Below are 23342 nucleotides of genomic sequence, written 5' to 3'. Positions count from 1 at the left end.
TGCAAGTAAATGTCATATTCCTCCCAAAGATTGAAGCCAATATTAAATATTAGTTTGTCATACTTTCCTAGAGCAGAAGTGATTTTAAAAGGAATCTGAGGAGTTGTATCTATTAGGAGCTGTATTTATTCAAAATATTGTTATCCCTGAGACACAGCTCAAGGGTGACCTACCATTCTTGGCACACTTGCTCTTCCCTTGAGACCCTGTCTGAATCCAGGGTCACTGACTCCTCATTTTTTAAATCATTCAAGTCAGCAGCACCACATAAATATATTCACAGAGAATGAAAGCAAGATTTCTCCCTCAGTGAAGTTTGAAGAGCCCATGGCTTGCAGAGTTTAATCTCTACAGTCATAAACTGTACCATTTCAAATGCTGTCTTTGCCCTGGTTTGGACAGTCTTGTCCAGCTCCACAGTTTGTTCTAGATGGAAAACTTGCCAAATAAAGAAAGTAAGAAGGTGTTCTCTATTGACCCAGTTTCTCTTTTTTCCTTCTGATTCCTCTTCACCCCGCCCCCTATTCATCGTGGAAATTACCACAGTTATTTTAAGTGGCTGCGGTTTTCAAATTTCAAATTCAAATTCAGTCCCACTTTTAAAGTCATTTCTTTAAAAGTTTTTTCTGGTGGCAGACTTGGCCCAGTGGTTAGGGCGTCTGTCTACCACATGGGAGGTCCGCGGTTCAAACCCCGGGCCTCCTTGACCCGTGTGTAGATGGCACATGCGCAGTGCTGATGCGCGCAAGGAGTGCCCAGCCACGCAGGGGTGTCCCCTGCGTAGGAGAGCCGCACGCGCAAAGTGCCTCCCCGTAAGGAGAGCCGCCCAGCGCCAAAGAAAGTGCAGCCTGCCTAAGAATGATGCCGCACACACAGAGAGCTGACACAAGATGACGCAACAAAAAGAAACACAGATTCCCATGCCGCTGACAACAACAGAAGCGGATAAAGAGCATGCAGCAAATAGACACAGAGAACAGACAACTGGGGTGGGGGTGGGGGGAGGGGAGAGAAATAAATCAAATAAATAAAATCTAAAAAAAAAAAAAAAGATGATGCAACAAAAAGAGACACAGGTTCCCGGTGCGAATGGACACAGAGGGCAGACAACGGGGGAAGGGAGGGAGGAGGGGAAAAAAATAAATAAAAAATAAATCTTAAAATATAATAATAATAAAATATATCAACAAACAGCAATAATTTTAACTCAATACACAGTGATTTCCTTGCAAGATAAAAATCACAATCAAGAATTAGTAAAAATGGATCCCTTAGTGCAACCTTGCAGAGAATCTGTTTTTCTCTTATGTACAAAATTTCAAGGAAAATTTCAGAAAAAGAAATTAAATCAGGTAAGAAGTTGCCTTTTAAAATCAAGTTATGGTATAGGTTAGTTATGAGATTTTATTTAATAACCTTCTTTATAATTCTGAAGCCCATGTGAAATGGGCTAGACCTAGGTATGTATGTTGAAATTTTACAGCTATCTGCACATGGCTTATATTCCTGCTAACACATTTAGCTGCATCCTCAAATTTGGCACTGCCAGGCAACTGGAGGACCAAGGTATCACAGGGAGGATTCAGGTTTGGTTGAATGGTCAAATAACATGACTTTTTAAAAAAATTGCATCCATTTTATTTCATTTTTTAAATATTTTTTAGAATTTATTTTTAATTGCTTTTTTAAAAGCTATATAGCTCATAAAAAATACTACATTAAAAATATAAGAGGTTCCCATATACCCCACACCCCATACCCCCACTTTTCCACATTAACAAACTTTCATCATTGTGGCACATTCATTGCATTTGGTGAATACATTTTGGGAGCACTGCTGCACCGCATGGATAATAGTTAACATTATAGTTTACACTCTCCCCTAGTCCATTCAGTGGGTTATGGCAGGATATATAATGTCCAGCATCTGGCCCTACAATATCATTTAGGACAAGTCCAAGTCCCAAAAATGCCCCACATCACATCTCTTCTTCCCTCTCCCTGCCCTCAGCAACTACTGTAGCCACTGTCTCCACATCAGTGATATAATTTCTTCCAATGCTTGAGTCATAATAGTTCTATAGTAGAATACCAGTAAGTTCACTCTAATCCACATTTTATTCCTCCATCTTGTGGACCCTGGGATGGTGATGTCCACTCCACCTCTAATAGAGAGGTGGCTTAGATTCCACATGGCTGATGGATGCAATTCTCCTGCTTGCAGTTATAGGCACTCTCGGTTCCCTGGTGTGGTGGTTGACCATCTTCACCTCCCTGTTAGCTGATCTGGGTAAGTCCAACGAACTGGAGAATAGCATTTGCAACTCGGCTAAGGCTCAGGGCCCAGCTGGCACATGGACAGTCCAGAGATTCAAGTCTCCTGAGTATACACCAACCCCAGCACCAACCACAGGTTCAGTAAAAGTGACAGAAGAGGCATGTGTAGAAAGGTCACATCTGAGTCCAACTCCATCACACTCAGGAGCACAAATTCCAAAGTAGAGCCCACTGGCAAGGCACTGAACTCCAGAGCCATTTGTAAGGACCATAGAATCTGTGTGTCTCCATAGCCCTCAGGAGCACCACTACCTGGGGTTGTATCTACTTTGGCTATCTCTGGGATCCTGCTGAGATGTGCGTATGCACAACCCCTCTGATGACCTCCCGACTCATTTTGAAGTCTCTTAGCCATATAAACTCATTTGTTTTTACCATTTCCCCCTTTTATTCAAGGTCTGTTTCTAGTTGCATCACCAGCTGGTGCTTGGTAGTTGTAGTAGTTTGATATAATTGATGAATTCCAAAAAGAAATATTGGATTATGCTTGTAATCTGATCTGTACCGGGCATGAGGTGAGTTATGATTAGGGAGTTGAGTCCCCATCCAACAAGGGGGATAAAAGGCATGGTGAAGAACAGAGTTGAGGTTTTCTGATGTTGGAGTTTTGATGTTAGAATTTGATGCGTGAAGACTTAAGCTGGAGCCCCAGGAAGTCAGCACACAGAGGAAACCAGCCCCAGGAAGAAAGGAACCTTGAACCCAGAGAAAAGCAAGCCCCAGAAATGTAGGAACCCAGGAAGCCTGAACCCTTGCAGACGTCAGCAGCCATCTTGCTCCAAATAGACTTCGGTGAGGGAAGTAACTTATGCTTTATGGCCTGGTATCTGAAAGCTCCCTACCTCAAATAAATACCCTTTATAAAAACCAAATAATTTCTGGTATTTTGCATCAACACCCCTTTGGCTAATACAGTAGTAATCCCTCAGCACCAGGGAGGTTCATCCCTGGGAGTCATGTCCCACGCTGGGGGGTAGGTAATGCATTTATATGCTGAGTTTGGCTTAGAGAGTGGCCACATTTGAGCAACATGGAGGCTCTCAGGAGGTAACTCTTAGGCATCTTGCAGCTCTAGGCCTAGTTGAAATTTCAAGCACACCGGCTCATAAGTGTAGTCATTAGTATCAACGGTTCATCATTGGACCATCCTTCTTCAATGGTCTTTGCCCTTGCACTTGGGGGATTATTGCTGTTTCATTGGGGAATGTAACTGCCTTCCAACATCAAGACTATGCCTCATTAACTTAAGGGTTAACTGGGAATGTGGGCAAAAATGACAGAGGACAAAAGACTTGGGGCTCAGTTTTGGCATTAGATTCATATTCCTCCCTGCAAGAATCTAACCTGTTCTCTACTAGCCTCTTTGCACTCTTTCTTCTGCCCTATCTGTCCCCCATGATTTAACTAGGGTAGCTACCTTCTTTATGCTGGGTATTGGCAGAGTGAGCATGTTTGTGAAATGATGCTACAAAAATGGTTTTTGCTGTTGGGAAGGTAAAAGGCCAAGGAAATTCCTGGGCTGCCTCAGCTCTGGTGATTAATCCCCTTATTCCCTGATGCTAATCACCACTGTTGGCATCAAACATCATCAACCTTGACTCTTGGCCAAAGAGAAGAGATAAAAGCTATTCATCCTTTAATATTTACTGAGTGTACCAAGTACAGGATATAAACCAGAGGTAGTTCTAACCAGTGGTTTCATTTGGAATACATGATACCAAATAAAGCATAAAGCAGAGAAAGAGAAAGGAAATGTCTGTGTAATAGCACCCCAAGAGATAAACGCTTTGGTATAAGTCTAACATTGTGTAAACTAATAGGAAATCATAAAGATTAATAGAAATATGAAAGCCAGAATATTTATCCAAGGAATCTCCATTCCTTGAGGGCTTAAGAACCAAAGACGAAAACCTACAAATAAGAAGTAGATAATGAACAATGTGGATACCCATGCATATGTATCAACTGATATATTTTTCTGCCTAGACTTTTTGCAAACACACCTGGCCACCTGGCATTATTTTTAAGACGCAAATAACAAACTGCTCTTGTAAACAGTTACTTGTAAGTACTGTTATCGAATGAGGGAACAATTTTCTGCAGGTGTAAAAATTACATTTCTCAATAAGGGAAATTCAGGTATAGTCAGTTTACTCATTAAGCCTTTAGAATTCCGTTGTGGCTTGCTTTCTTTGAATAGGGTTCTTTCATTTTCAGTCCAAAGAAGTTTAACCCTAAAACAAATGGTTCTCAAACTTTTTGGTTTCAGGATCCCTTTACACTCTTAAAAATTATTGAGGAACCCATAGAATTTTTGTGTATGGGGGGTTAGCTCTCCCAAAATTTACGTATTAGAAATTAAAACTGACAACATTTTAAAATAGTATTAATTCGATTTAAAGTAGCAATGATTAAACCTCATCACAGTATATCCATTAAATTAACATAAACAGCATTTTTATGAAAACCCATTATATTTCCCAAAATGAAAATGATTTAGTAAGAAGACGAGCATTGGTTTCCATTTCTGCAAATCTCTTTAGTGTCTGGCTTAATAAAAGGCTGCTGGATTCTCATATCTGCCTCTATCTCCACTCTATTGGGATATGTTGTTTTAGTTGAAGTATTTGAGAAAATTTGACCTCACAGAGATATGTAGTTGGAAATGGGAAAGGTATTTTAATAGCCTTATCAGATAATTATGGATATTCTTTGATAGTACATGAAAATTTGACAAGAACTTCCTTCCAAAGAATACTCTATGGAAAGCATGGGTGGGCAGGGAAAAGTAACTCTACAGAGGAGACACCATGAACACCATCTCTGCCAAGTGATCAAGGGTGACATCAACAACGATGCCTTGAGATGATGTGAAAAGACAGCACTTTATCTCAGTGCTCTTCCTCCCCAGAGCCCATAATCCTAGGGTAACATGACAAAAACATCAGACAAGTCCCAACTGAAGGACATTCTACAAATCACCTGACTAGTAATCCTCAAAACTGTGAAGGTCATCAAAAACAAGGAAAGTCTGAGAAACAGTCACCTAAGGAGACATGACAACTACATGTAATGTGGCAGCCGGGAGAGTCTGGAACAGATGGAGGACATCTGTAAATGTCATCTTTCTGTAAATCTAAAATTTTTCTAAAATGAAGTCTAATTACAATAAAATTAAAAATTCAACAAGAAGTAGTTTTTAAAATGTTAGTTACAATGTGGAATCTGAAAAGATATCAGTATACTTTTTGAATTCTATCATATTAAAATCCATTGGTGCTTCACTTTAAATAGATCTTTTGCCATTCATGATTTGGTAAGAGCTTGAATTGGTTTTTGGAAAATACTGGTTGAATGAGTTATGCAGATCTTCCAAATGTTACCACATTTAATTATACAATATCAAAATACTGCATTTGTTAATATCATCATCAGTCTTATCAGGAAAAAACGTGTAAGTACTGGGAAGCTGTCAAATTTATGGTGATGGAAACAAGTTTTCCAAAATTTTAATATTCACTGTATGTTCAAATTTTTATCACTGTCAACAAATACTATTGGCTGTTTTCCTTTAAGTGACAATCTTGCTACATTCATTTTCAAGAAAATTTCAGCCAAACATTTTGAGTAAATGTCTGTCAACTCTGAATAACCAGTTTGTCTGCCACTCATTCTTTTAAGTAAAAATGGTGTTCCATGAAAGAAGCAGCTAGTTCAGCTTGCAACTCAAACAACTGCACAAGTGTTTTTCTTGAAGACAACCACAGCAGGAGTGCTTTATATGTACTTCCACAAAGAATATTAAAAAGAGGTGTTCCCAAGGGTTGAGATTTAACAAAGTTCATACTTTTTTACAGCTTTGTCAAGAATATTCTTAAGTGGAATTGGATTTTTTTTTTACTGTAAGTACATGATGCCACCAGATTTCCTCATCATTGCTTTTCCACCATTACTGTAAACGTCACTACAGTGAAAAAGACAAATAATGTCCTAGTATTATTATGGAGAGTTTTGATATCAAGGATCCCTAAAAGGATCTCAGGGATGCCTAGGGGTGTGTGAACCACACTTTGAGAAGCAATGGCTTAAGTAAACATATTCTAACTTCTCCACTACCTTCTGATTGAGCCAGATAACTGTGTCAAGGTAAGAATGGAAACTTGAAAACTTGTCATGACCACTAAAATGAACCTGCTTCACTTTCCTTTAATTTCCCACAGATTTTCTATAGAGAGAAAACAGGGCACACTCAACTAAACATGTTCTCCTTTGCCCTTTTATAGTTCTCTCAGGTAATGCTTCCCAACCCTTTTCACATTATGGCAAGGAGAGAAAATGATAATATTTTCATGAAATGGTAAAGAGATGAGGCTGCCTAAGACTTAGGTCCCTAGCCTGAAGGTACAGGTCCTATACAACCTTCAGGAAGACAGAGAGGTCTGTATCTATAACCCATTCCCAGTTGGTATGCCAAAGCACATGAGTTGGACCATTCTGTACTTAGGTTCTCAACACGGAATGAGGCTCTCAGGACTGGAGGATGTCTGTTTCTCAACCACATATATGTGTCGTAAAAGGCTCAAAGCTTAGCTCAGATGTGAGAATTCACAAAGTATCCCATTGCACTTCATAGCAGATCTAGAATTAATATCAAAGATTTAATGCAGAACTTGCCCAGAAATAGTGAATGGTTAAGCACATAGAATCTGACTCTCAGACATCCAAGGGGTTCAAGCCTTGGCTCTGCTACTTACTAGCTGTGTAACCTTTGGGAAAGCAACTTAATATTTCTGTGCCTCAATTCCTCCATCTATAAAATGGGGACAATAATGGTGCCTACCTATTGTAAGCCTTACATGAGTTAATACATGTAAAGTGCTTAGAAGGATACCTGTTTTATTGCCATGTTAGCTATTATTATTATACAAAGGTACTATAAGGTCTCCTACTTGGGACTGCTACTTTGAGCATGATGGTGCTGCACATCTATAGATTTGCAAAGAAACAGAAACCTGGACATACCAAGAGGCTAGATGTTGGCCTGCAGGACTCTTGATCTGAGTAAGAGTGTTTGAGGCAGGAAGGGAGAGAGGAGTGTGAAGAGAGGATGGCCCAAGGCCTTTTATAGTTTTCCTTATGGCACACATTGAAGGCTTCCAAATGAAACCTGCTTTTACATTAGGACACCTATAGATAGGTTTCTCCCTAATATATTTATAAGTTTATAAATTTTCATTTTTTCTTGGAAGGGGACATGGTTCAAAAATAATAAAGATTATGATCCCCTCCACTGCCAAGTGTAGGCATTTCATGGTGGTGTCGAGAGGCATGTTTGGATGAGTCTCAGCCTTCAAGGGCCTCCAGAATGCCAGGAGAAGTATGTAAAGGAGCAGACACCCAATCCTTTACATGGAGAGGAGCACATTTTTCACTTCACTAAACAATTTTGGGCAACTATTTAACTTTGCTCATAAGAACATTATAACTAAGAGTTTTAGAAAACCAATGAAGCTGAGTAATTTCAAGCGTCCTCTTCATGAAGTATTTGATATCTGAGCTGCCACAGTTATAAGGTTGTAAAGAAAAGTCAAATCATCTTAAGAAAAAAACAGGCATGAAGTAACTGACCACTTAAAAATGTAGCCTGTACTCAAACATCCCTCACAGCTTAATCATAGGACCTTGCCCCACCTATCCTGTCAATGTCTTTTTTTTTTTAATTACTTAGCACTTGTCTATAATTACAATGTAGATAAAAGGCAAACCCATCCATGCAAAACCACTGACAAATGAGAACCTGGCCCAGTTGAAGAATAAAAAATAAACAAGGGTAATGACATCAGAAAAACTTTAAAATAAAATAATTTAAACATTAATGAATTAGTAGTCAAATTTGGAAAAACTGATGAAATCCTTAAATACTTTTGTAAAATTGATTTTCTATGTGATTGAACAATCAAATGGTGAAGAAGGATATAGTATTTTATTATCTTACAATTTTGTCAAGGAACTTATGCCAAAAAATAATTAGTTGATTAAGTCATTGCTTATGCTAAGAACTTACAATAGTTCATTGTGGCTTTTATAATCAGTATTTTTGTCAAATAAGATAAAGTCACTTATTATTACATGCTACTTTCAGTTGTCAACTTTCACCTTAACATTCCAAAAAGGTAAATAGACTGTGAAGATTTTGGTCTCTGATACAGTGGACTTTCCATAATAAATCTCCTCAAATAATGAGCATATTGAAAAAAAAAAAAAAGGTAAATACCCAGTATCTGCTCCAAGAGACCATCTGTGCCTTATTCCCCCAAGATTCAGCAGGCCTGTTCTGTCCCTTTCCCCCCTGGGTTCCTCTCTATGGCAGGAGGAAGAACTTCATCTTCTGCCTATACAAGATTTTTCTCAGGTTTATTTCCCTGGCACTGTGATTTGTAGGAGCAAAGTCTTAATAAAATTTTGTCTGGAGATACTAGGTTATTAGGGCCTTAATGAGAATGAGCCAGTAAATGTTTAAAGGGTCCATATCACCTATAAGGGGTCTAACAAAGATCCAAATGATAGATACCTTACTGGTTCTAAAGTGCTTTATTTCTATAATAACAACTGCAGATTGAATTCACCTCTCTGGCTTAAAAAGTATAGACTTGCACTGGTTAGAAGTGGTTAAATCACTAGCTTTGAAGAGAAGTACTCATAAAACGTCTGGCAGGTATAAATAAAGCCTTTCTCTTCCCTTTTTCTGAAAAGCAATTTTCTTTTCGTTACCTAAAAGTTAAGATGAATTAGAGACCAGCTGGAATGAAAATTTATACATGTAAATCAAGGAATTATGCTTAAAGTTACGTGTGATTTGGAGTTGTTTTTCTCAAGATTTAATATACTGAGGAATGAGAATTCCAGAGTTTTTATTTAATTATTTAACCTTATTTTTTTTTTTTAAGAAGGTACTGGGGATTGAACCCGGGACCTCTGACATGGGAAGCAGGCAGGCAAATCACTGAGTTATATCCACTCCTTCAGAGCCTTCAGAAGACATAATTCATACCTACAAAGAATCTGCAATCAAGGTGTTTCTCACTTACATGAATGTAGGTATATATGCATTTCTTCTTTGTTGAAATGCTATTTATTATATAACATAAATGTCACAGTTAAATAAAATTCACCTTCTTTGACCCTGGTCCAAATAGGTCAGATATTGTGGCAATACCTGGTAGGCCATAAGGATAAGGAATGGAAATCCTTTTATGTTTCCGTCATACTTCCTTGGGTCATGGTGGTGCTACTTCAGCTTCCTTTCCCCACATACTAACCTGACTTCAATGAAGACAAAAAGATTCCTTAGGTTTGACTTTTATGAAATATCCCTAAAACTGATTTTATTTTTGCTTCCAGCAACAGTGGACAATTCTCTCTGTATTTCTAATTTTGCTTTAAATGTCCTTCAAAGTGCAAATGCTGTGCCAATACCTATAAAAAGCAAATGGCAGAGACAGATGAGTATTTCTCTTAATGAGACCTTAAAATCAGTTCTGACTCTCTGAATAGTCTTTTAAAATCGGAATCGGACAGAAAGGAAAACATGAAGTATTTTAACATGTGAAAAGGCCAATGAGTCTGGGCATGCTTGGACACTTACTCTCTCACACAGTTCTTCAAATGTGCAGTCGCCAACGGTTCCACAGGCTTTATTCAGCCGCAGCTCTCTGCCTTGCACTTTTAGAATCCTTGGTCTAGTTACTATGGGAACATGAACAAAGACTCAATCTTGTCTGGATAATTACTATAAAATTCATCTCTTACAGATAGGAAATGCATAGCTTGATGAATAATAGCACATGATTCAACACATAAATTAGACAAAATGCTGATACAATGACTGCCACTTGAGCGTGGCATCAACCCATATACAGCAATGGAACTTATTAATTGGTCAGTGGAGATTGGGCATTGTGTTCTAAATGTATTCTCTTTCAAGAGAAATTAACTTACGTACAATCATTTTGTTTCTGAGCCAGCTCATCAAACAACTTATCCATGACAGCCTCCACATCAGCTTCACTTGTGCTACAGTGAAAAGAATAATAGAATATGAAATTAATAACACTTGAAGCCAACATCAAACAGCTGCCTGAGCCTGCTTAGCTTTTTGCCCATAAAAAGAGAGAACAGGATGTTATGCTCTAAATACAAACATTAGATTTAGAATACTCTTAAAAGCAGAGAATATTAACTCTCAGGTAGATGATTCTGCCTTATTTGCATACACTGAAAGACTTCTGTGCTTCTAGCTGTTTCCAGTAATGAGACGATACAGGCAGAGTAAATCCATTAATACTATGTGTACACAATGAGAAGAAAGGCTTCTGGCTCTCTCTTGCATGCAAAACAAGAGCAAATAGACAAGGCAGTCAAGCATCCAGCAAAGTACTCTTTGAAATCTCTAGTGAGAGGGTACATGTTAAATTAAATATTGAAACTGCATTTTAAAAAAATCAAGTCAAGCCACTGACTGGGAGGATCAAACATCCAGAATTAAATTACTAGCTTGGAAATCCAACTTGATCTGCACATCAATAACTTTATCAGACTTCTGGTACAGGGACAATTACAGACGCCACAGTTTCTCTCAAAAGTGTCCTTGTTGGAAATTCAAGAATAACTTTCTCCTTCATGAAGCCCACCACCATGGCTATTATGAAGTTAGACTCATCACAGAATCTTTTGTATTCTAATTGGAAATCGCCATATGGTTTAGAGAACCCACATATATAAATGTGATGATGCTGTGGCCTTTTTCCTCTCACATTTTTTTTAAAGAGGGGTTGATACATTAGCACAGTCAATAAAATTAAATAACTGGCAGAAGAAATAAACACTGTTAAATTAAAATTTCCAAGTAAATATGTAAGTTTACTTCAACTCTATGTATAAACTTATACAGGATGACCTGCCAATATGCTTAATTTTGACACACAATCACTCTTGTCTAGGTGTGGAAGCAATTAAGCTCAATTCTAGACATCCATCTTAATAAAGTCTTATTGAAAATTAACAAGACACACTATTTTTTTTCTTTAGATTAAGTTTAAACTAAACCCAAACTAAATTCTCCCTTTGAGATATTTAATAGGATTGCAAGCATCTAACATACATAATTCTTCAACTATTAGAGCAAAAGACTTTAAAATGCAACAAAGCATACAGTCAATATGAAGTATTTAGAATTATCACATTTCAAGTAATAGTCATGCCATACAATTCCTCAAAGGATCTTAAAATATAATTTGCAATGGTTAACTTTCCAGGGAAATGCAATTTGACATACAAAGTCTTGTATGGCATTGAATAGAAAAGTATTAAAATAATAAAATGGCATCACAGAAGAGTGATTATAGAGACCAAGTACTATCATAAAGGTATAAAGAAAGCATACAAGCCAGTGTAAATGTCAACCACCATGTCAAGTCTCTTAGATTATAGAGATTAAGTACTATTTTAAAGGTAAAAAGAACATAGATGTTAAGATGGCTTTGCCAACATCATTCTTGAGAACACATTTGGAAATGTGTCCACCTTGCTGTGGTGGTTTAACAGCATGACCATTGAGAGTTGAGCAGCTTTTTAAGGGATATAGGAAGGAGTGGGCAATGCCAGCCACCCAGGACATCTGCTGGCTTTGGAAACTTCTTCTCAGGATAGGCATGATACCCAACAGAGAGGGAAAACTGAATTCTGAAAAATAACCAAGAGGGAAGACAGGTACGTTTCCAAAGCCACGTTTGGTGGATAAACAATTGCTTACAAACTTTCTCAGTGGTGATTTCTTTTCTACTCTCTGATATTGATAAAATGTGACCTGATGAAACTTTAGTCAGGCTATATCTTCCAAGCTTTCTGTGAAATTACTATATGTGACTTCACATATAGTCAAATTACAAAGTTATTTTTATTATAACAGTATCATTTATAAGGACTCTTATTTTTTAAAGTTACTCAGAAGTTACAAAATGCAAAATAAAAATGTTTGTTATTGTTAAGTGTTCTAATAATAAATGTTCATAAAAGCAGTTTTCTGGAGCTTTCAACTGAACAAACTGTTATCATCCTTAAGCCATAACTGGGTCCAGACTTCTGCTTCTAAAAGAACCACGTAACCTCTATTCCAACTGATCCTCTTGCATGTAACAAATATTAACTCTGGACAAAATACAAAAATCGGTACCTAAAGGCTTGGACAGTGAATGGAACAGGCAGATTCTGGAGGGAAGCTGACACTTGGAAGAAGGGAAAGCATGGGGTGAGTCACCCATATTTTACAGGTTTCCAACTGAGGACAGCTGCAGTCAGTAGGGTACAGGGAACTAAACTCCAGTAGAAGCTCTGCAGTCCTTCTGGCATGAAGAACCAGAGGAGAGCTGGGGACAGCCACAGCAGGAAAATTAGGGGAAATCCCAGAAAAAGTGTTTCTAAATTCTCAAGAGATATTCCTCTTAAAAACTCCTGAAATGATCAGTTATTCTATAATTTACCACAACACTTTAAGTGTTTTCAAATAATAATGAATGCCTATAATAATAAATAGGGACTCATTTTTCTATGATAAGGTTAAACTAAAAGTTTCAGGGATTTTCTGTAATATAAAAATATATTAATAAATGCCTGGTTTATTACTATAATAAACTGATATCCTGTGACAAGATTACCTCTTGTAATTAAGTGTAAAAATGATCTCTACCTGACACAGACATTTGATAATAGAAAACATTAACACAAAATAAATGCTAAATAAAATTATTTAAAATTTAAATACCCAAATATAAAATATTTAATTTATCATTCTTAAAGTGAAAGATGTTAATACCAAAGTATTAATTGCCCTGTCCAGTAGTCCTAATCTTTGATTGTTGACAAATATTCTAAACACAGAAAAATGTCTTTCACCTTGCACTACATGGGTCAAATTAAGTTGGGTGATAGAGTACATATTGCTTCACATAATCTCATTTCCTCTCTTTTTTTTAAAATTTATTTTTATTTATTTTTCTCCCCTTCCCCCACCCGTGGTCTACTCTCTGTGTCCATTTGCTGTATGTTCTTCTGTGTCTGCTTGCATTGTTGTCCAGCAGCCGCTGTGTCAGCTCTCCATGGATGTGGTGCCACTCCTGGGTAGGCTGCATATTTTTCACGTGGGGTGGCTTTCCTTGAGGGGTGCACTCCTTGAGCATGAGACACCCTTAAATGGGGGGCACACCTGCATGGCCCGGCACTCCTTGCACACAGCAGCACTGCTTGTGGACCAGGTCACCGCATGGGCCAGGAGGCCCTGGGTATTGAACCCTGGACCTCCTATATGGTAGGCAGACACTCTCAATTGAACCATATTCGCTTCCCTCATTTCCTTTTTTAACAGTGAAAATATTCTGTCTACTTGTCCTGATTCTGGTTTTGAAATTTATATCACTTTTGTCATTTCAGATTTTAGGTCAGTTTCTAATTTCAGATTGGAATATTCCACACATTCATATCTTCTCTTTGCATTTCTTCTGCTAAAACACTTACAAAGAATTATAGCCTATTGTGAATATTTAAACAGAGGAAAATACCAATGAACTTTACTAAGTAATAGATGAATAATAGAGCATTTGTATATACTAGCAAGGTTAACAGTACTTTGGCCAAATCAAGTATCAAAATTGCTTTGTATGGAAGCGGATATGGCTCAACTGATAGAGTGTCCGCCTACCACACGGGAGGTTGAGGGTTCAAACCCAGGGCTTCTTGACCATGTGGTGAGCTGGCCCATGTGCAGTGCTGATGTGCGCAAGGAGTGCTGTGCCACACAGGGGTGTCCCCGTGTAGAGGAGCCCCATGCACAAGGAGTGCGCCCTGCAAGGACAACCGCCCTGCACAAAAAATATGCAGCCCGCCCAGGAGTGGCGCTGCACACAGGGAGAGCTGATGCAGCAAGATGGCACAACTAAAAGAGACACAGATTCCTAGTGCCACCTAGTATGCAAGCAGACACAGAAGAACACAGAGCAAATAGACACAAGAGAGCAGACAATGGGGCGGCAGGGGGAAGGGGAGAGAAATAAAATAAAATAAGTCTTAAAAAAAAAATTGCTTTGTATATCCTAGCAAGGTTAACAGTACTTTGGGGAAGCGGACTTGGCCCAATGGATAGGGCATCCACCTAACACATGGGAGGTCTGCAGTTCAAACCCTGGGCCTCCTTGATCCGTGTGGAACTGGCCCATGTGCAGCGCTGATGTGCGCAAGGAGTGCCCTGCCACACAGGGGTGTCCTCCGTATAGGGGAGCCACACACGCAAGGAGTGTGCCCCGTAAGGAGAGCCGCCCAGTGTAAAAGAAAGTGCAGCCTGCCCAAGAATGATGCCGCGCACACGGAGAACTGACACAACAAGATGACGCAACAAAACAAAACAGATTCCTGGTGCCGCTGATAAGGATAGAAGTGGTCACAGAAAAACACACAGCGAATGGACACAGAAAACAGGGGAGGGAGGAGGAGAGAAATTTTTTAAAAAGGTGTTATTTAAAAAAAAAAGAAAACAGTACTTTGGCCAAATCAAGTATCAAAATTGCTTATTTAAGGACTTAATTTGTTTCCAAAGCTTATTTCTTAGAATGCCATTCATAGGATTTGTATATTATATGTGCAAATTTATTAATATTTATTTAATTTACAAGAATGTCCCACCTTTAGCAAAAGAAAGGACCACCAACACACTTAAAACAATAGCTATGGAAAGCAGATGTGGCTCAAGCGATTGAGCTCCCGCCTACCACATGGGAGGCTCCTGGTTCAGTTTCTGGCCTCCTAAAGAAGAAGCAAGCTGGCGTGATGGGCAGGCATGGCAAGCTGACACAAAAAGATGATGCAACAAGAGACACAAGAAGAAAACATAGTGAGAGACTCAACAAAGCAGAGAATGGCGGTGGCTCAAGCAATTAGGTGTCTCCCTCCCACATCAGAGGGCCCGGGTTCAGTTCCTGGTGCCTCCTAAAGAAACAAGGAAGACAAACAAACACAGCAAGTGCAAAACAAGAAGGGAATGAGAAGGAATAAATAAATAATATTAAAAAAAAAAAAAAAACAATAGTTACAAGTAAGACTGAATGATCAGATTCCCTTCTACGCACTCCTCCCTCACTGCCCCAGACATGTCACACTTAATCTTTGACTCCACTGTCAGCCTTTTCTGCTTTCACTTTCAATTTGATATCGGTGGATTTTTAAAAATCAATCCCTATGTTAACTATTAAATTTTAACTCTCTAAATTCTTTCTTTTCCTGTTTTCCTAATTTCTTGACCAATTTTTCTTAAAATTCAGAAAATCATAAAGTTCCCATGCTGGAAGGAATTCCTATATGGAAACACTTGAAAGAATTAGATGGGGGAGTCCCAAATTCTGCCAAATCTCTGGTTGATCCCTAAACTATGTATATGCAGGGCAGACTCTGAACAAAACATCTAAGGATTTAAAAACTGAACTGAGACTGATGTTTCACCCAAGACACAAAGTCTGCAATTTTAGTACAACCAAGTTAATTATTAGCAAAAACAAAAATATGAATACATTTAGCTGAATATAATAGAATTCAGAGTCTCTAGGACAAAAATATTCACGATGTCCAGGATACAGAAACAGGAAAATTGTGACTCTATATCAAGAGAAAAGGCAATAAACAGAACATGACCTCAAATGGCCTAAATGTAGGAATTAGCAGACAAAGGGTTTAAAGAAGCTTTTCTAATGCTCAGGGATGTGAATAAATATATGTCTGTAATAGGATAGGAAATATGTTTGTAAAGGATAGGAAATCTAAGGGAAAAAAAAAGAATAAAAAATAGCACCAAATTTCTAGAACTGAAAAACACAAGAACCAAAATTAAAAATTCACTGGATAAGTTTAACACCAGAATGGAGATAACAAAGGAAAACTTCAGTGAACTTGAAGGCAGAAATAAACCCCATCTGAAGACTAGAAAGTAATAGAGACTTTTTAAAAAAGAAACAAAGCCTCAGGGATATATGAGATGAAAGGTCCAACATACGTGCAATTGGAATCCCAGAAGGAAAGAAGAGAGAAAGAATGGGACAGAAAAAAAATTTTTTAGAGAAATAATGACCAAAATTTTTCCAAATTTGCTGAAAGACCTCATGTAGGATAAACATGAGAAAACTAGGCCTAGGTACTTTATAGTCAAACTGGTGAAAAATTAAAATATTAAGAGAAAATCTTGAAAGCAACCAGAGAAAAGGACACATTACAAACATGGAACAACAATACACTTAATTCACTTTTATTAAAAAAAAAAAAAAATACAGCCCAAAAAAAAAGAAAAAAAATCCCAAACTAACTAACTAACAACAACAAAACCCCAGTGATACAATATCTTTAAAGTTCTAAAAGATGTCATTATTCCCAGTTGCCAAAAGTTGGAAGCAACCCAGGTGTCCATCAACAAATGAATGGATAAGCAAATTGTGGTATATACATGCAATGGAATATTACTTAGCTGTAAGAAGGAATGCAGTATCAACACATGGGACAATATAGATGAATCTTGAAGACCTTATGCTGGGGAAGTGGACTTGGCCCAGTGGTTAGGGAGTCAGTCTACCACATGGAAGGTCCATGGTTCAAACCCCGGGGCCTCCTTGACCCGTATGGAGCTGGCCCATGCACAGTGCTGATGAGCACAAGGAGTGCTGTGCCACGCTGGGGTGTCCCCCACATAGGGGAGTCCCACGCACAGGGAGTGCGCCCCATAAGGAGAGCCACCCAGCATGAAAGAAAGTTCAGCCTGCCCAGGAATGGCACCGCACACATGGAGAGCTGACACAACAAGATGACGCAACAAAAAAGAAACACAGATTCCTGTGCCGCTGACAACAGAAGCGGACAAAGAAGAACACACAGCAAATGGACACAGAAAGCAGACAACTGGGGGGGAAGGGGAGAGAAATAAAATTTTTTAAAAATGTTAAAAAAAAAAAAAGATCTTATGCTGAGTGAAGTAAGCCAGACACTGACGGTCAAATACCACATGACCTCACTGATATGACTTATGCATATTGAGCAGTCTCACAGAGCTAGAGTCCAGAAGACAGGTTATCAGGACACAGAAAGGGAGTAGAGTGTAGTGTGCAAAACCTACAATAAGGTGGAAGGGGGTGTTTGGGCAGTGGATGGGGGTGATATTGGTGAAGGTTGATGGTGCTGAAATATGAGGGGGAGGAGAGTAGGGGGTTGAGTTGGACTATCCATTGGACTGGGAGAGGACTGGAAGAATAAACAGGTAAACTGTGGGGATCTGTAAGTCTGTGGTTAAAAATACAATGGTGGAAGGAAGTGGATTTGACTCAACTGATGGATTGTCTGCCTACCATATGGGAGGTCTGGGGTTTAAACCCAGGGCCTCCTGACCTTTGTGGTGAGCTGGTCCATGCACAGAGCTGATGCGCGCAAGGAGTGCCCTGCCACGCAGGGGTGTCCCCCACGTAGGGGAGCCCCACGCGCAAGGAGTGCGCCCCGTAAGGAGAGCCGCCCAGCACGAAAGAAAGTGCAGCCTGCCCAAGAATGGCACCGCACACACAGAGAGCTGACACAAGATGATGCAACAAAAAGCAGCAGATTCCCGGTGCCGCTGATAAGGATAGAAATGGTCACAGAAGAACACACAGCGAATGGACACCAAGAGCAGAGACTGGGGCGGGGGGGGAAGGGGAAAGAAATAAATAAAAAATAAATCTTAAAAAAAAAAAAAGTAGCTGCCCTGTGAAAAGCTGTTATTAATGCTTTCTTTTTTTATTGAAGTATAATATGCATATGGAAAAGTGTATACACTGTTAAGTGTACAACTTGATGAATTTTCACAAAATGAACATGTCTATACAACCAGCAACCACATTAAGAAACGGAACTTTATTAGCATACCAGAACCTTTCCTTACATTCCTTCCAGTCAACACCCACCTGCAAAGGTAACCATTATTCTGACTTCTAACACTACTGATAGTTTTGCCTATTGTTTTAGTTTCCTGGGCTTCTCAAGGAAACACCATTAAATTTGTCGGGTAACACTGTGAAATTTGTTGGGTTAAACAATGGGAATTTATTTGCTCATGGTTTTGAGGCTAAAAGAAAGTCCAAATCAAGGTGTCATCAAGGTGATTTTTTTCTTCCCAAAGATTGGTGTTTTGGGTACCAGCAATTCTTGGTCCTTAATAAAAGAGCACTGACATACCTAAAATTTTAAAAATTCATTCTTAAAAGCACTTAGGATCCCTTGACCTTTTAAAAAAAGTAGGAAATTTGAAGAACACAGGCATACTCTTCAAAGCAAAAAGCTCAGTCAAGGAAACTGCCTTTAACTTATTAAGTATGGGGGGGAGTGGAGGAATGGGGGAGTGGGACAGCAATGGCATTTATGAGTAGAGAAAAGCTGAAGCAGCATTAGTGAGAGTCTATGACTCCTGGCCCTCTTTGTCAGTTTTTCACTTAACCCATTTAGAAAGACAGCAACATTACCTTGCACTAAAAATTTATACTCAGAAGTATAAGCATGCTTGTGAAGCTGGATCAGCTAATAAAATAAATAAATAAAAAAAATTTAAAAAATAAACAAACACCCCAAGTGTTTGGGACACTTGGCTGGTATACTCATAAAATAAAATAAATGTACAAAAAGCACATAAGGATAAAGATCATAAAAATATAAACAGTGATTAAAATTAGACTTAAATTTAAAACATAATGTTAAAATATTCCAAACTAACCAGTAAACTTTGAGGAGGTGGAGATGTCTGGTAGACAATCGCATTTGCATGCAAAGGTAAAGAAATCTTTTACAACCTATAAAGATAAAGATAATTGTTTACACCAAGAGGATGTCACCAAATTAAACATGATGTTTCAGTATAAAAGGGGAGCTAAATTCAGAGTTTTCTTTTGGGATCGCCAGAAAATAATGCCACAAAGCATGAAAGCATATTCTGCTCAGCTTATGTAGTTCTATTTTAATCACAAAGAGGAATATCTTAAAGAAGGATGAGTTGGGTAGCATCAAAATGATCAGGAGAAAATAAAGGAATTAAATCCAGTTGCATGAAATGTATTCTTTTCTCTCATGAGGGGATACAGAAATATAAGCTCCTACAACTTATAGGATAAAAAAATTAAGTAATTTCCTTGAATTCCTGTGAAATAGGTAGACCCTAGGTAATTGCCACATCAGTAGAATGCTACTATATACTCTGCAGGTAAGATGCAAAGCAGAAAATCTATTAAAAGATAATCAAAGGTTGACCAGAGTATGAAAATCAAAGTCATTTCTGATGAGAAAGCCGAGTCATTCCTTACACATGCTTTTAGGGTGGAAGGCAGGGGAGTCTGAGCAGAGTAGACTCCTTTTCCTTTGTTCTGCAATGTAAAATCCACCCATTTCATTGCTTCTGTCAGCTTTTGTTACACTCAGAAACTGCAGCAGAGGGGTAGGTTTCTATTTTCAATTGGCTAGTACCGTGTGTCTTTAAGTCAGAAAAGCCCTGGAATAGACCACTGTTCAGTTGCCAGGAAATTTGGCACCAATTCCCACAGGTTCCTGTGAGTACAGTACACTGGATTAAAGGCTTGATTGCTTTGGGGATATAAGAATCATAATTTATTTTTCCATATTAAATTAGTAAAAAGAGAGGAAACTCATCAACTATACCTATTTTGAGAAAATTTCTAGAGCTGAAATCAGACATTCCAACATAAAACTTAGACTCAAACAGAGCATGTTTAAAAAAAAAAAAAAGACCTTGTTATTGCTGGATCATTTGAAATTCTCAACAAAAATTCCAAAACACTTAGAGGTTTCTGGAAGAGGGTCACACATGAATTTAAATGGAAATTAATTTCTTCAAGATCCTCCCACTTCATTAGGATTGACTCAGTGAACAGAATGCTATCCACACTCAGTCTCTTTATCCTTTTTAAAAATGAACAGCTTGTTAAGGTATCAACAAGTAGAAAAGAGTTGGCTTTCCTTGGTCTCTCTCTACATGTTCTCTATTCCAGAGAGCCAAAGTTGATTCGGTGAAGGAGAAATTTCCCCTTCCTTTTAGAGTTCTTGTGCCAAACTTTCCTGGCAGTGAGCCTTCGCACTCTACTGACTACTACAACCAAACATAATCTGGGGCTGGAGGCAGGTCTAAGATTAAGTTGGTTTATACTTGCCTTACTGTAAAACTGACTTGGTTGCATTTCAAATCCTGTAGGTTTGTTTTACGTAAAGAATCAGTTGTTAAGTGTGGCTTTTGTCCTAGTAGTTATCTTCTCAATCACTCAAAGGCTTAGCTGACTGCTCAGAGATCTATTTCACTCCCTAATTTCCCACCCTTCTCAATCATCTAAAGAGTAAATTATCTGGTTCCATTAATCTTGACCTGTGTATAATGCAGAAAGTGGGATCTAGCACCTTTAGCTCTCAAATTCCAGACCTTAGCCCCCTCTTCTCAGCCCTGAAAGCTATCAAATCTATATATTATATTTTCCCCAACAGTGGCATCATGCAGAATTGCAACTTGGTATACCATAAGTATTTTTTTTTTTTCAAAAATAAAATTCAGAAAGGCTATATGATTGAAGATTTTCAAAAGCCAATAAAGATGAAGAAGAAGCTGGAAAGGAAGACACTCCAAACTCTCATTAGAAGAATATGATCACATGAATGCAGTAACTAAAGGTCTAGGACTTTTGCCAAATTAGCTTTTCTTATGCTAAAGATTGACTTTTACTTGTAACAGGGCCTATTCAAAGATGAAATAACAAGGCGATAAGGAAATCTAAAAACTTTCTTCTGTACTTTTATAGGAGCATCTACACATATTATCTATTCACATACATACGGCATGTATATAGCCTAGCTGACTGACACTTTACTAGATAAGTGCAGTCATACAATTGGATACTTTGTAATATGTTCAGCTAGAAATGATAGGCTAGTTATATTCCGGTTGTGTCTGATCTCTTGGAAAATGAACAATGCGATATGCTATTGTCAAACTAAGTTCAACAAAAGAATGAAAGATAAAAGGTGTGTTGAGCTGTAGATGGAACTTGGTATCAAAATCTACACAAGGTGAACTTCTACAGCTGTACAACTTTAGGCAGTGCTTCAAATCATTTCAAGTCCTTGAAATTAGTTTTTAATTCAGTGGTTTTTTAGTTAATGCCTAGCTAATTAATAAATATTCAAATTCAGTGGGGGAAAGAACAGTCTTTTCAACAAATCATGCTGAGAAAACAGGATTTCTACACATAAAAGAATGGAGATAGACCCTTACCCTCATATCCAATACAAAAATGGATTCAAAATGAATCAAACACCTAAATGTAAGAATTAAACTACAAAACTCTGTAGAAGTATAAAATACCTATGAAGTAATCAAATTCAGGTACAAGCATTATAGCAACACTACCTCATAGGTGGGGTTAATGCACTTCCAATAACGTCTGATAATCACTATTTTTGTGATGGTAGAAGGAGTTGGATCATTGCCCAGATCCATCAAATTATAAGAATTTTGCACAATTGTGATATTATCTCATTCTTTTTTCTTTTCCTTTCTCTCTCTCCTTTTTTTTTAACCTAGAAAACCTCTATAAAGGGATGCTTCTCTTCACCATCTATTTCATCATACTAAGAATCAGTTCTTTTAAAAAGGGAGGAAAAAACACTTGATTCTTTATTTTCCAATTTTCAGGATAATGGGTTGAGTCTTATGAGAGAATCAGGACCCAGATACACCCTCCTGCCTTAACAACTAAAAGCAGTGTAAAATATACAAAACAATGGTTTTCAGACACTGGAGAACAGAAAGCACAGGACAGTGATTCCTGAGAGAAGGGTAACACATGAGATAAGGCCCAGCTTCCTATCTGATGACAGTTTCCAGCTTCAGGAAGGGGGGACCCAAACAGAGTCCAGTGATCTTCTGAGCTGAAAAACAAACAAAAAACTAGAATTCAGAGTCTGGGGAGTCCATGAGAGCTAGAATTCATAAGATAGTGTACTGGAAAGAAGAAAGTTGCACAGAGAATGGGTTCTTCAATCTGCAGAGGGTCCCCCTTAAGTCTTCAGCTGTGTTCTGATGTGCATATACATGGGAGGAAACAACTCAAGGCTAGAGAAAAATACCAATGGAAACAGGCAGAACAATTTCCAGAGCTCTTAGAGGGTTAGGGATAATTTGTGTTCCCTCCAGAGTTGACAACCCTCCTAACATTCAAGGGATCAAGTAGAATTCTCAGAAGAGTACTGTTTCAGTAGTGGGAATAAATACCCCTGGAATGAAGCTACTCTGGTCCCGTTTTACAAAGCCAAGATCCAAAGGATAAAATTGTTTCCAAATAACTTAACTGTGTCCCAGAACGAAGCCCCCAAATACATAAAGGAATACAAAAGACTCTAGCACCCAACAATGTAAAAATCACAATGTGATATCCAATAAAAAAATACCAGGTATGTAAAGAAATAGGAAAGCACAACTGATAAAAAGGATAAATATCAGTCAACAGAAACAGACCTAGAAACATTATAGATGAGAGAAATAGTGGACAAGGATATTAAAACAGCAATTATAGATATAGTCCTTATGTTCATTAAGGTAGAGGAAGGTATGCATGAGTATAATAAGAGCAGATAAGGAAGATACACACACACACACACACACACGTATGTACAAAAGGTCCAAATTGAACTCACCATGTGGAAACAAAAATACACTGGATATAATTAATAGCAGATTAGAAACTGCAAATGAAAGTATCCAAAATGAAACACAGGGAGAAAAATAGATGGAAAAAATAAAGATTATCAGTGAGTTGTGGACAACATAAAGGTACCTAACATAAGTTTAACTGGAAACACCAGGAATGGAGGTAAAGAAAAAAATTTTGATGTGATGAGAGCCAAACTTC

General features: G+C 38.1%; 1 protein-coding gene across 2 annotated transcripts in view; it reads right to left on the bottom strand.

Moving 5' to 3' along the window:
• AFG1L (AFG1 like ATPase) overlaps positions 1-23342 on the bottom strand; it is a 203085-nt gene that overhangs the window by 26949 nt on the left and 152794 nt on the right. For both annotated transcript variants that reach the window (XM_004468413.5, XM_004468414.5), the window contains 2 exons: positions 10340-10410; positions 9983-10083 (listed from right to left, as the gene is read on the bottom strand). In XM_004468413.5, the coding sequence (XP_004468470.1) occupies positions 9983-10083; positions 10340-10410 (172 nt within the window). The remainder of the gene's footprint in view (positions 1-9982; positions 10084-10339; positions 10411-23342) is intronic.

The sequence above is a fragment of the Dasypus novemcinctus genome, chromosome 11 (genome assembly GCF_030445035.2).
Source record: "Dasypus novemcinctus isolate mDasNov1 chromosome 11, mDasNov1.1.hap2, whole genome shotgun sequence".
Classification (NCBI taxonomy): Eukaryota; Metazoa; Chordata; class Mammalia; order Cingulata; family Dasypodidae; genus Dasypus; species Dasypus novemcinctus.
Note: the sequence above shows the minus strand (reverse complement) of the source record. Positions and strands in the feature narration are given on the sequence as shown.